Consider the following 12,995-nt stretch of genomic DNA (forward strand, 5'->3'; position numbering starts at 1 on the left):
GTTGTGCTGGTACCAGTGGATCAGACACAGCAGTGCTGCTGGAGTTTCTAAACCCTTCAGTGTTTCTGCTGGACTGAGACTAGTCCACCCAGACTAGAGGAGATCAACACAAACTGTGTAGCAACAGATGTGGTATTATCTCTAAAATTTCATGTGCAGTTTTTCCAGTTTAAAAACTTTAGCAGCACTGCTGTGGGTCCTGACCAATGAAGAGCAGGGTGAAATTTGCAGAGCAAAAGGTAACTGTAGAACTACAAAGTGCTTCTGTATTTTATGTGGAGCTGAGAGAATGGACGAGTGTAGATACTAGGTGGGTGTTGCTAATCCAGTGATCATTCAGTGAAAAGTCCAATTAAAACTCCTAAAACTCATTTCTGTTCAGAATAAAATGTTTTGAATTTATTTCCATAAAAAAAGTCCTCAAATGTCTTAAACATATCTTAGATCAGGGGTGCCCATCTCCAGTCCTGGAGGGCCGGTAACCAGCAAAGTTTGGTGATTGCTCTGCTAAAACACACCCCTTAAACCTGGCAATTAACAGATGAGTTGACTCAGGTGTGTGTGAGCAGAGTTATATCCAAACTTTGTTGGGCACCCCTGTCTTAGATGTATATACAACTTCATTGTAGCATAACACACAGATTTATAAACATGCAATAAGTCCACACCTCTATCTCCATCCACCCTCCACCACTCAGCTGCAGTTTGAGAGTCCTTTCCAGCAAGGGGGAAAGATTTGTTCCTTGGGTTTGTGACATCAGAAACCATGGCAGTCTGAATCTGTGTGTTTAAGACTGTTTCTGTAATGCTACAGTTTCAAAGCAGAAAAGGTCAGCCATGGCACTGACTTCTTTTTTCACTCATGATACATCATCTACAATAACCCCACGGTCAAGTTATCAATTATTTAATTTTGCAGAAAATTTGAAAATCATGTAAAATTCCACTTTAAAACACAAATAAAGCCGAGCAGACAAACACCAAGTGCCTGTGACACTAGCAAATACAGAGATTTATATAATTTAAGGGGTTATTCTGGGTTGCCAATTTAAATGTGTGTGTTCTTGAAATGAAAACACACAAAATCACACTGTAATTGAACAACTGTTCTTGCTTTTCTTTAAAACCAAATCCTCAAATGATTTAAAAGTGATTTAGATGCTGGCTAACTCTAGACCTTCGCATATACTGAGTATGTAAAATTATATGAATTTGCAAATAGTCCCCGCCTCCAGCTCCAACTACACCTGCAGCTTAAAAACCCCAGCCCTCTGCAAGTTTACAGGATTGTTTCTTTAGATTTGTGACATAATAAAACCCTGTCTGTGTGAATCTACTGTTTTGATGCTGTTTTTAAACACTTTGCAATTTCAAGTGGAAAAGCTCAGCCTTGGCACTAACCACTTATTTCACTCATGATATATTTTGTAGCATAAAAACTGGCTACATATTAACACTTAACTGCATGGGTCTTTATTTTCGATTATGTGTTATCATTCACAGTTGGCACAAAAATCTGAACACAGCCCCTGCCCTTAGCACAGTTTCAGTATTTCACCAGAAATGGTCCTACAAAGGCTCCAAAAAGCCCACAGTAAAATGCAACACTGGTTATTCCTTCTCTTGAAAATTTGTTTACTTTTAAACCCCTTTGCAGGTCATCATTAATATATTTTCGCACCTAAAACTACGATTATTTTACGTTTACTATGATTATGCTGCCATTATTATCTACTTATTATCAAAACTAATGTCTTACCTCTCCTCCTGATGCCCTCAGTGTGGAAATTAAATTGAATAACTGTAAAAACTCCAATAAAAAAGCAGTGCCTTGTCACCAGAGCCATGTCAGATATTAGAATCTCATCTGAGGCAGAATGAAGCTGAAAAAACTGCCCTAGCACCCTCTTAAAAAATGTCCCAAAACTGACCCTCTGGTTTACACGCATTTTCCTGCCCACCTGTATTCTGACAGGCCCCTCCCCCTGTGCTGTGATTGGCTAATACTCCTACTCACACACTTAGGTCACATTCATGATCCATGATTTATTATAGACCTGGACTGAACTTTACTGCACAAACACCGGACACATACAGAGAAAGAGGGTAGAAAAGTAAAGAAAGAAAGACAGCAATTTCCCAGAAATTATGCAATGGGCAAAACACATAAAATCTAAAATAAATAGTGATAATTATTTAAATTCGACAGTTCCACATGCCACTTCTAATACTGTGACTATATGCTGCTAATTGTTGCTCTCAAACAAAACCTAATATAATACAAAACCAAACAAAAACATTCACCCATGGTTTTAACAGATGGGAATCTCATTCAGAACTGTGTGCATTAACACACCCCAAGTTCACACACTACTGACTCATCTGAGGGCCTGGAACGAGAGGTGTGTGTGTGTGTGTGTGTGTGTGTGTGTGTGTGTGTGTGTGTGTGTGTGTGTGTGTGTGTGGACACTGCAGCCTTCATCGGAGTGATTTGAGGATCTAGACATTTATTTTTCAGCTACTCCATTCAACATTCCTTGTGTGTGTGTGTGTGTGTGTTGGCTCACTGGACAGGAAGCTGTGTCCTGTAAAGAATGAGTGGATTAGGAGAGTGTGACATGTCTCAGATGGCTGAGAGAGAGAGAGAGAGAGAGAGAGAGAGAGAGAGAGAGAGAGAGAGAGGGAGAGGGAGAGTGCACTTTGGCCCAGAGACTGGGAAAATCCTATTTACAACCACTTTTCACACAAATCCACTACCACACAGTCACTTTCAAACTGTTTAAGATACTTGACCTCCAAATGTATCCTGACACCTCTATTTACTAAATTCAGCTAAATCAAAATGTAACCTCTGTAGTTATTAAACACAGTGCCCACTCACAGTCCTCTCTATTAGACATTTCTACTGTGCTTTTTCACCTTCTAGATGTAGTTCATTTGTCGCTGCACAGTTTGTGTTGCTTTTCCTCTAGTCCTTCATAAATGGACATAGGATGCTGACGGCTGGATATGTGTGGACTATTCTTAGTCCAGCAGTGACACAGAGGGGTTTAAAAACTCCAGTAGCACTGCTGTGTCTGATCCACTGGTACCAGCAGAACACACCCACCACTACCACAACATCAGTGTCACTACAGCACTGAGCATGATCCACCACCCAAATCATACCTGCTCTAACAAAGACTGCACTTACAGTCTGTAGTTGTAAATCTACAAAGTGCACCTTTATGGTCACCGGCACTTCAGAAACGAGAGGCTGAAAAAGGCCTCTCGACTGATATAAATACTCATAGGATCAGGCCAAATGAACAACACCCTTTACCTGAGGCTTGTTATAAATCAAAGCCAGTGTGTCACTGCTACTGCAGTGGAACACGCTCCTTCAGTAACCGATAAATTAAAGCAATATCCCCAGCCTCTCCACCTACTGAAGCATCTATCAGGATCTGATGGACTTCTCGTAGGGTCACATGACTCTGGCCCAGCGTTCACTCATTGCCCTGAGAGCCTGTCCTCTGCCATATCTGGATTTTTTTTTTTTTTTGGGGGGGGGGGGGGCATGAGACAGACTGTCTTCCTGGAGTCAATACTCTGTAGAAACAGTCTGAGAGATCCAACTGTGGCTCCAAATATGTGGTACCAAAACCTGAGACAGTACCCTTCCTCTCCAGCAGGGGGCAGCGGAGGAGACACAAACACCAGGGCTCCCAACTCCGGAGAATCCCGGAGAATTTTCTACTGCAAATATTGGCATTCTATGCAATTATTTTAAGCTCATTCTTGGATCCACATATTCACAAAAATAAATAAACAAATAGTGTATGGTGTGATACAGTCATAAACTGACACACTTTAACACACTTTCACTGTAAATCTGTATTCGTGCTTGTTATAGACTCATCCTGTCTCCACCTCTTCCTGATTCCACTTCATCCTGAAAACCCTACTAACCAAAACAATACAACCCAAGTTGCTTTATCCACTAATTGTTGTTCTAGTTTATAAAATATTAATTTTGGCATTTGGGTTAGTAACATTAAAAACATTATTTTGAAAAGTAAAATGGTCAGTTCCTGTCATGAACACAGTCTAATCTTGTCAGCGAGTTGCTTGATGTTATTAACATTATTAGAAGAAAGCAGTTTTATATACTTGAAAAATGAACAGGCAATTTTTGTAGAAAAACATCAGTAGCTAACGTCTGATGAAGGGATGTGAGCTGTATGTCCCAATTCCACTCTCAGCTCTCCGAGCTCTTGAGCCACTTCTGTTCAACCTTATATAATGCCACCAAAGTGTGCACACTTAGAACAGAAATTGGGATGGGAAACCTGGGTGTTTGACCTCTGGCCTAGATTCATATTTCTGAGATTTGAATTAGAAAGACTGAATCTATGGTATATGACTTTATACAATCTGAACATTTCACCACAAAAAAACTTCTGACAGGGAAGCATGGTGGCGCAGCAGGTAGTGTCGTAGTCACACAGCTCCAGGGAAGTGGAGGTTGTGGGTTCGAAACCCACGCAGACACAGGGAGAACACACCACAATCCTCACAGACAGTCACCCAGAGCAGGAAACGAAAATCATATCAAGAACATATTCTAAATATTACAAAAAGTGTATTTTTGATTAAAATCATAGACGTTCTTGTTACGGCTGATCTATCTGGAACAAACTGTGCCATAAATTAACAAAATGTGCCATGTTTCACAAAGTCAGAATGTTCATCTATAAAACAAAAGAGTTTTGTGACATACCTGTGATTTACGTGCTATAAAAAAAATCCTGCAGGACTTCCTCCACGTGTGGTGATTCAGTTATTTTGCCAGGATTTATACATCACTGGATTAATCAAATGAAAATTATATTTATAACAGTTCATTAGAGCAAAAATATCTCAGTTCTTCTGCATGGTTTGGTCAAAAAGGGGAAATGTACCAATGTATCATTCAGAAACTTGTCAGTGGCAGGGACAGGAAACCAGGAGATATATATATAATGTCTGTAACTGTAATTATTCTAATGAACACGACAGCCAGTAAAACCACAGAGCCACAAATCCACTTCCAGACCAGCGTTGTTTATTTAAAGGCAAACTGAGCAGAGAGAACAGTGAGACACAACAAGGTTATTACAGGTTAAATACTTCAAAACAAACAGTGGCTGTAACATATTTCATTTAAGTATACAACAGAAATAAGTGCATGTTAGTATTATGAGATGAAAATCAAATGTGTTCAGTAACCTGTTAGTCCAGCTGGGATATGGCACTTGGGAGTTAAGTTAGCTGATACTTCCAAGGCTGAAAAGTAATACAGCAGCGTTATTGGGTTTTGACATTCTTAACTGTGCAAACTTTTTTCCAAAAATGTAACAATAAGTGTCCAGAAAAGCTGAACAAAACACCTTAATGAAAGAGTATGTATGCCTCATTATAAACTATTCCCTAAGGAATCATCAATCAGGAACATAGCCCTTCCATAATGTTGAACAGCTGAGTCTGTGTAACTGATCCTGCGAAGCAGAGGCTTTGCTGGTAACTCCAAGAGACAAGTTGTCAGAATTTGGCCTTCATGCAGCATTATAATACCATTAATATTAACGTGTTTCAGGGGTAAAACCTGAATTAATGTAAATGAAAGCAGAATGATTCTTCATATCACTGTGTTCGACTCTGTCTTTTTCACATTCCTTTTACACGTTCCAAATAAAGACAGGAACACAGGTAGGAACACAATACCATGAACCAGGCCGAAAAGGATGACCAAGAACATGATTTTAAAGAAAGTCCTGAAAATGTAACTTTGAGAGGCTGCCAGCACCACTACCCCGGCGATGGTGGACACCGCTCCCTGGATCATCGGATGACCGAGACTGTAGAGAGCATCTATAGCCTTCTTATTGGCTGATGGCTCCTTGCTTGAGACAAAGGCATAGGATATATGAGCGGAGAAATCAACAGAAAAGCCTATGCAAATGACCAGGTTGATCATAGATATGGAATCTAGATTCACCCCCCAAAATGCCATGAAACCAGCCACACCCACAATGACGGACACAATAGAGAAGGTCACCCAAAGAGAGCAGAGGGGGTTTGGAATCAACATCAGAGAAATGAGCAACATGACCATAGTAGCCGCTACTATATTTTGGATGGTATTGTTAACTATGACGGCATACTGGTCAAAGTAGATGAATGCATAGTGGTAGACCATCACATCAACTGCGTGTGATTTTGAACATTTCTCCGCAGTTTCTCTAAAAGCATTCAACATGGTTTTCTCATCAATAGCTCGAGTAATGTTCACGGTCTGTATGTACATGCGAGAGGCAATAATTTGGTTCCCGGTGATGTTAACATCCCTAATGAATCCTGAAACTTTGAGAAAAAAAGGTAGGTTACTTTTGAATCCTTTCTCATCTTTTACGTTCACAAACCACCCTGTTGCACCATATTGCAAGTAGTGATAAAGCCAAGAAACAGGAGGGCTGTCAGCAGTCATGGAGAGATTTCTGAACTCTTGAAAACATAAATCAAGCCTCTCTCGTGCACTAACGTTCCAATAAGGAAATGTTTCGTCCTTCACAACCACCATGACAGTGGGACCATACTGTGAAAAGTACTTCTTTTCGTTATGGTAGTAATCAACCACATAGGAGCTGTCGACTGCTAAATTTTTCAGTTCAATTCCCTCTTGGATTTGCGTGCATCCGTAGAGGCTGGCAGCCACATACGCAGCATAGAGAACGATTATAAACGCTTTAGTCCAAGAATTGGTCAGAAATGGCCCATAATATTTCTTAAAGAACATCTGAGTTGGCATTTCTCTTTCAGCCCCAGACTGCTTATCATAAGCCCCTCCAACACAACAGACATTGCCATCAGTATCGTCTTTCGGTTCTGAGACTTTCAAGCAAGTCAGCCAGTGTCTATTGCCCTGTTCTCGCCTTCCATTTAGAGCTAGAAAAGCCCCAAAGAATGTGATGTTGTAGATGTAGCAGAACAACACTGCAGTCCCAGTGTACAAACAGAAAGACTGCACAGAGCGGAAAGGAGTCAACAGACCAATGTAAAAAGCTAGAACGTCTGTCAGTGTGGTGATTGTGATGGATACGGCCGCTTCTTTATACGTTTCTGCCATTCGATTTTCCACTTCATCCTTAACTTTAGACTTCTGCCAGCAGGAGAGCATAATGAACATGTCGTCAACTCCAATTCCTGCACAAAAACACAAAAACACAAAGAGAGGAATGAGTCGCAAGGACCTGCAATCATTTCACTGCTTCCAGAATGAAACCTTTTCCTTTGTTTCTGTAGGCACTTTTTTAAAGTTTGACAAAGTAAAATGAAATTCTGAATACAGAATAAAATGTGGACCCACGAGTGCCTCCATCCCACCCCACCACTACCCTCAACCCCTGACCTCTGCCCAGTCATTGTGGAAGAGAGAAAGGGGAATTCCTGTTTTTAAATGATTGGCATGTATTCAAAATGACAGCTACTATTTAAATTGTATTTTTTTAAAAAATGCATAAATGGACGATATTCCAAAAACATCGATTTTATTAAATATCACAGCACCACGGACCCTATGGGTTCTGTAAGGAGTGCGGTGTGTTCTCCCTGTGTCCGCGTAGGTTTCCTCTGGGTTCTCTGGTTTCCTCCCACGGTCCAAAAACAAATGCTGGTAGGTGGATTGGCGACTCAAAAGTGTCCGTATGTGTGTGAGTGTGTGTCGCCCTGTGAAGGACTGACCCACCGCGACTCTGAACTGGATCAGCACTTATAGATAATGAATGAATGAATGATGTAGATGTGTCTGGATGTGTAAGTGAGTGAATACAATGTTTAAAAACTCCAGCATCACTGCTGTGTCTGATCCACTTGTACCAGAGCAACACACACTAACACACCACCAGCAGCACTGAGAATGATCTACCGCCCAAATTATACCTGCTCTGTGTTTCTTGTTACCATTAAAGAGCAAGGTGAACGGGGAAAAAACAAAGTAATTAGAGTAACAAACTGTTTCCTTCCTGATATATCCTTTTTTTTTTATCTGGGACTTGGGATCCACCTACCAAAGCATACCAGTATTTTAAGATGTGGGAAAAACAATCAGACAATGTCTCTAGTCAAGGAATGAACCTAGGACCCCAGGACCCTGTAAATGTGAGACAGTGACTCCCTGTAGTTCCAGCAATTTAAAGCCTTCTGTATACATTTCATAATTGGAGATACAAGTGACAAAAAGCTAAACATTATTTATATGTTAAATAGTAAACTCACCCAGAATCAGAAATGGAGCAGACGCCACTGTCATGGCAAAAGGCACCCCACAGAAAAGCAGAAACCCAAAACTAGACAGCACAGCCAGACCAGCGGACAGTACTCCGAATGTGGCCACCCACACCTTGTTCCTCACACAGTCCAACCTACAGAAATGGAATGAATGACAAGCCAAAACTGTAACGAATTAACTTAAATAATGCTGCTATAACTTTGAGAGAAGAAAAACATTCTGAACTCATTATAGAAATCTGCTTCCATTTTCATTTAGACGTTTGGTCCAAAGAAGCTATTTTCCAATGAAGACAAGATAATACGATACAAAAGTGAATGTGAACATAACATAGAAAGGCCTTAATGAAAGACAAGTAGTCTTCAATAAACATGACTTCTCCCTGGACACATCCCGTGTGTACACATAAATATGTCAGACATAAATATTTACACATAAATATGTCAGAAACTCAAAATGGCTTTGACTTTTTTAGATTTTGAGGTTCAAAGGCATGCCTCTGTATGTGCATCTAAATATTATCACATATTTATCTTCACGTGTGTTTTTTACTCACCTTAAGCAAGAAAAGATAGAGATGTTAATGGCTAAACAATACGTGATGGAAAAGAATGGGATCACAGAAGACGAACTGCGCTCAAACTCCTTTTCTCTGGATATTGAAGTGAAATAGGAAACAGACACCTAAACACACAGCATAAACATATTAGTTAGACACTGAAGAACCGTCATTCCACTCTCAAACTCATCAGTGCTAACAGATTCATATCTAAAAAATCCAGAAATGTGTCTCTCCCAAACAGACTTTGACTTTGGTCAAACAGACTCCAAAACTGTAACTCTGAAGACAAAGCCACACTCTTGTATGAATTTTGATGGATGGTTATACAGCAACTATTTAGGGCCAATAATAATGGTCAGTTTTGACACGGTATAAGGGTAGATTACATTTTCAATATATGGAAATTGACAGAGATACAAAGCGTTTTTTTCTGACAAAGATGATAGGAAAGATGATTTTACATTATAATTGTTTTACTATTAGGGGCGGCACGGTGTCACAGCAGGTGTCGCAGTCACACAGCTCCAGTGACTTGGAGATTGTGGGTTCGATTCCCGCTCTGGGTGACTGTCTGTGAGGAGTGTGGTGTGTTCTCCCTGTGTCTGCGGGGGTTTCCTCCGGGTGACTGTCTGTGAGGAGCATGGTGTGTTCTCTCTGTCTGTGTGGGTTTCCTCCGGGTGACTGTCTGTGAGGAGTGTGGTGTGTTCTCTCTGTGTCTGTGTGGGTGTCCTCTGGGTGACTGTCTGTGAGGAGTGTGGTGTGTTCTCTCTGTGTCTGCGGGGGTTTCCTCCGGGTGACTGTCTGTGAGGAGCATGGTGTGTTCTCTCTGTGTCTGTGTGGGTTTCCTCCGGGTGACTGTCTGTGAGGAGTGTGGTGTGTTCTCTCTGTGTCTGCGTGGGTTTCCTCCGGGTGACTGTCTGTGAGGAGTGTGGTGTGTTCTCCCTGTGTTTGTGTGGGTGTCCTCCGGGTGACTGTCTGTGAGGAGTGTGGTGTGTTCTCCCTGTGTCTGTGTGGGTTTCCTCCGGGTGACTGTCTGTGAGGAGTGTGGTGTGTTCTCTCTGTGTCTGCGGGGGTTTCCTCCGGGTGACTGTCTGTGAGGAGCATGGTGTGTTCTCTCTGTGTCTGTGTGGGTTTCGTCCGGCAGTGTGTGTGTGAGGAGTGTGACCTCCCAAGTTGATGAGATTGGTTCTTTATGTTTATGATGTAAGAAACCCTATCTGTCAGAATCCTCCTGTTTGAGAAGCAGAAAAGATTAACCATGGACCTGACTGTTTATTTCACTCATGATATGTTTTCTACCTTAAAATCCACATCACAAATATATGCCAAAAATGACAAACACAACTTTTTCTTTAACTCAAGGTGTTTTAAGTAATTGGACATGAATTGTCAATAATTCTAAAGTAAACTTGTAAATCAATGTCACAGCCCCTTAAAAAAAGGAAAGTGTAAAACAAAACTCATGGATCTACTCACCGTCTTCAGCCCTGTGTATTTGGAAATCAGATTTATAAAACCTTTTAACCACAAGTCACTTTCAGATGAGTTTTCTCTTAAGTAATAAAAGACCCTGATGGCCTTTGCACTGCTGACTTCCTGGGTGCCTTCTTTTAACTGCACTCCACCCAAGATTGACCCTAGGAAGGTCTTTTCGTGCAAGGGGTAGATCAGTTTCGTTGCTGAAATTTTACTGGAGTTGTAGCTGATCATGTCCAGCACTGGGTTGAACATACACTTTCCTTTCGATTGAGCACAAAGGCTCGAGTACTTGCTCCCTGCATCGAAGTTCTTAACGGCTGTGTCCAGGTCAATAACCTCCTGCAGCCCCTCCTCGGTCAGTACGTTCTCCCCCTGCGAGGCTGTGATGATCAGAGCGGCGTATGTCCCTTCGGCTGAGAGCCGTAGCCGGGAGAAGTCTCCGGTGTCTGGGAAGCGCTCTTGTACGAACTGCCTCTCTTGTTTAGCGGGACCGTTAACAGGTGTAAACTGATCCTCGATGCCTTTGGCCTCCCTCTGTCGAAGAAAAATAAAGCCTGCTCCCAGACCACCGGACAAAAACAAGGGCACTATCAAAAAACCCCACGGATATTTACCGACACAACGGCCGAGCTCCCTGAAGCCCAGGGACAGGGGCTTTTCTAAGCAGTTCGTTCTACAGCTGGGCATCTTGCAGTGTAGTCTGTGTCTAACCCGACTATTTACAGCCTAACGGCGTGTGTTTTCCGAGATACCGCTGCCGGGAAATTGGTAATTTTCACTTTCGTTTCTTTTTACCAACAACAGGGACAGGTGTTACACCAAATTCTGTGACCGTCGAGTTCTGTGACCCTAGAGGGCGCTACTTCATAGACTTGGCATAGGGGTTCACAATTTCTAACGGCTGCCGTCAGAATGCATGACCTCATTGAATTTTAATTACATAAATGCACTTAAACATGAATGTTTATAAGGTTTATATGGAGATTCAGTGGGGGTCACAAATTCTGATGGCAGCTGTCAGAAATGTATGACCCTTATGCTGGACACGAAGTAGCGCCGTCTGTGGTCACAGAAATTGACGGTTACAGAATTAGGTGTGACACAGGCTTTGACCGCGCATGCGCGTTAACTTGAAGCGTTTACTTAAACGGCCGTTCCACTGACAGGGCACTGGGTTCATATTAGTGATGGGAATTTCGGCTCTTTTTGGGGAGCCGGCTCTTTCGGCTCCTAAATGGCTCTTTGTTTTACCACTTATTTCCACTGGTACAGAACAATATTACCTACATTTTACATGACTATATGGACAAAATATTATTGTTCAATATTAAAAATAAATAGTGTTGCAATGGCCAATTGTTTTTATGGCTGTCTTGTAATAACTCACTGATTGCACTCACACATTCAATTGTATAAATAACTTTAAATAATAACTTAAAATTATAAATAACTTTAATTTTTTATATAAACACCTTAATACAAAAATCACTTGAAAACTCTGAAATATAGCCAATGGAACCCAAAAGGTAGGTATTACAAAATAGCTTATTAAATTAAATAATCATCCATTTCTGGGAAATAAAATAAACAAATAGTCTCTAAAGTGCAAAACAGCAGCATTCAACGGTAGTGATTAAAACAACCACAACTGTCAACAAACATTTAACTGATTTAACATATTCTTAATCTATTTTTTGGAAGGCAGAAGTGTCCAAGTGTCTCAGCTCGGAGGGTTGGAGTTTGCTTGTTGTTCTCTGATTGGTTGAATGACAAGCCTTAGAAAAAAAATGGCTCGGTCTTAGACAGGAACCGGCTCTCATCGTTCACTTACAAGAGCCGGCTCTTTGAACCGGTTCGTTCGCGACCGACACATCACTAGTTCATATCAAACTAGAACTGAACAAAAACGGCTTTATTGTTGGGTTTATATTCGACACCACAGTCACAAAATCTCTCCCCCATCTGTCTCTTTTACTCTTACCCTGTTTATCCGTCTCTTTTCCCCTCATTCCGTTTCTCTCATTTTTACGCATTCTCACTATCTCTTCCTCCCAATCTCACCCCTCCCTCTCTCCGTCTGTTTCTTACTTTCTCACACATTATTTCTCTCCCTCTGCTTTTTGCTCTTCTCTTTTTCACTCTTTTCCCCCACTAACTTACTTTCTCACTTTTTTTCTGTCCATGTGTATTTCACTGTAGCTACGTAAATGATTAATGTCGGCCAACTTTGGATTCACATGTAGATAATAAGTCATGGGGTCAATCCCTCACTTCAGTGCCTTTTTTGTGTGTGTCTATTAGTTATATTAGTGTGTCTATTTGTTATATTAAAAGTTGTACACATCACATTACACAGCTTTGTACAAAACTGACACAGGGATCTACAGTGTTCATGAGCGCTGGAAATTACCCAAAGAAAATACAGCTTTTTTCAAGTCAGAAAATTAATAATACATTTATAGATTTATGCTAAAAGCTTGATGTTGAGACAGTTTGCAATATTTGATTTTAATATTCACAATTTTAGAAATAGAAAGAATGAATTTAATGACGAGAGCTTCACAAACATTAGTTTAATGACTGACTGTTACACACCCTGGCAAATCCTCTACTCTTCAGCCGTGACAGTACAGATCTAAAGTTATG

At 41.0% G+C, this 12,995-nt stretch overlaps 1 protein-coding gene across 1 annotated transcript; it reads right to left on the reverse strand.

Annotated features, from left to right (window-relative positions):
• Positions 1-5,050: 5,050 nt before the first annotated feature.
• On the reverse strand, positions 5,051-11,205 carry LOC136707845 (patched domain-containing protein 3-like). The gene is made up of 4 exons (XM_066682123.1): positions 10,347-11,205; positions 8,865-8,992; positions 8,296-8,441; positions 5,051-7,224 (listed from the first exon to the last, which is right to left on the reverse strand). The coding sequence occupies exons 1-4, from the start codon at positions 11,034-11,036 to the stop codon at positions 5,660-5,662; spliced, it is 2,529 nt and encodes an 842-aa protein (XP_066538220.1). The 5' UTR covers positions 11,037-11,205; the 3' UTR covers positions 5,051-5,659.
• Between the last annotated feature and the right edge of the window lie 1,790 nt (positions 11,206-12,995).

The sequence above is a fragment of the Hoplias malabaricus genome, chromosome 9 (assembly GCF_029633855.1).
Source record: "Hoplias malabaricus isolate fHopMal1 chromosome 9, fHopMal1.hap1, whole genome shotgun sequence".
NCBI lineage: Eukaryota > Metazoa > Chordata > Actinopteri > Characiformes > Erythrinidae > Hoplias > Hoplias malabaricus.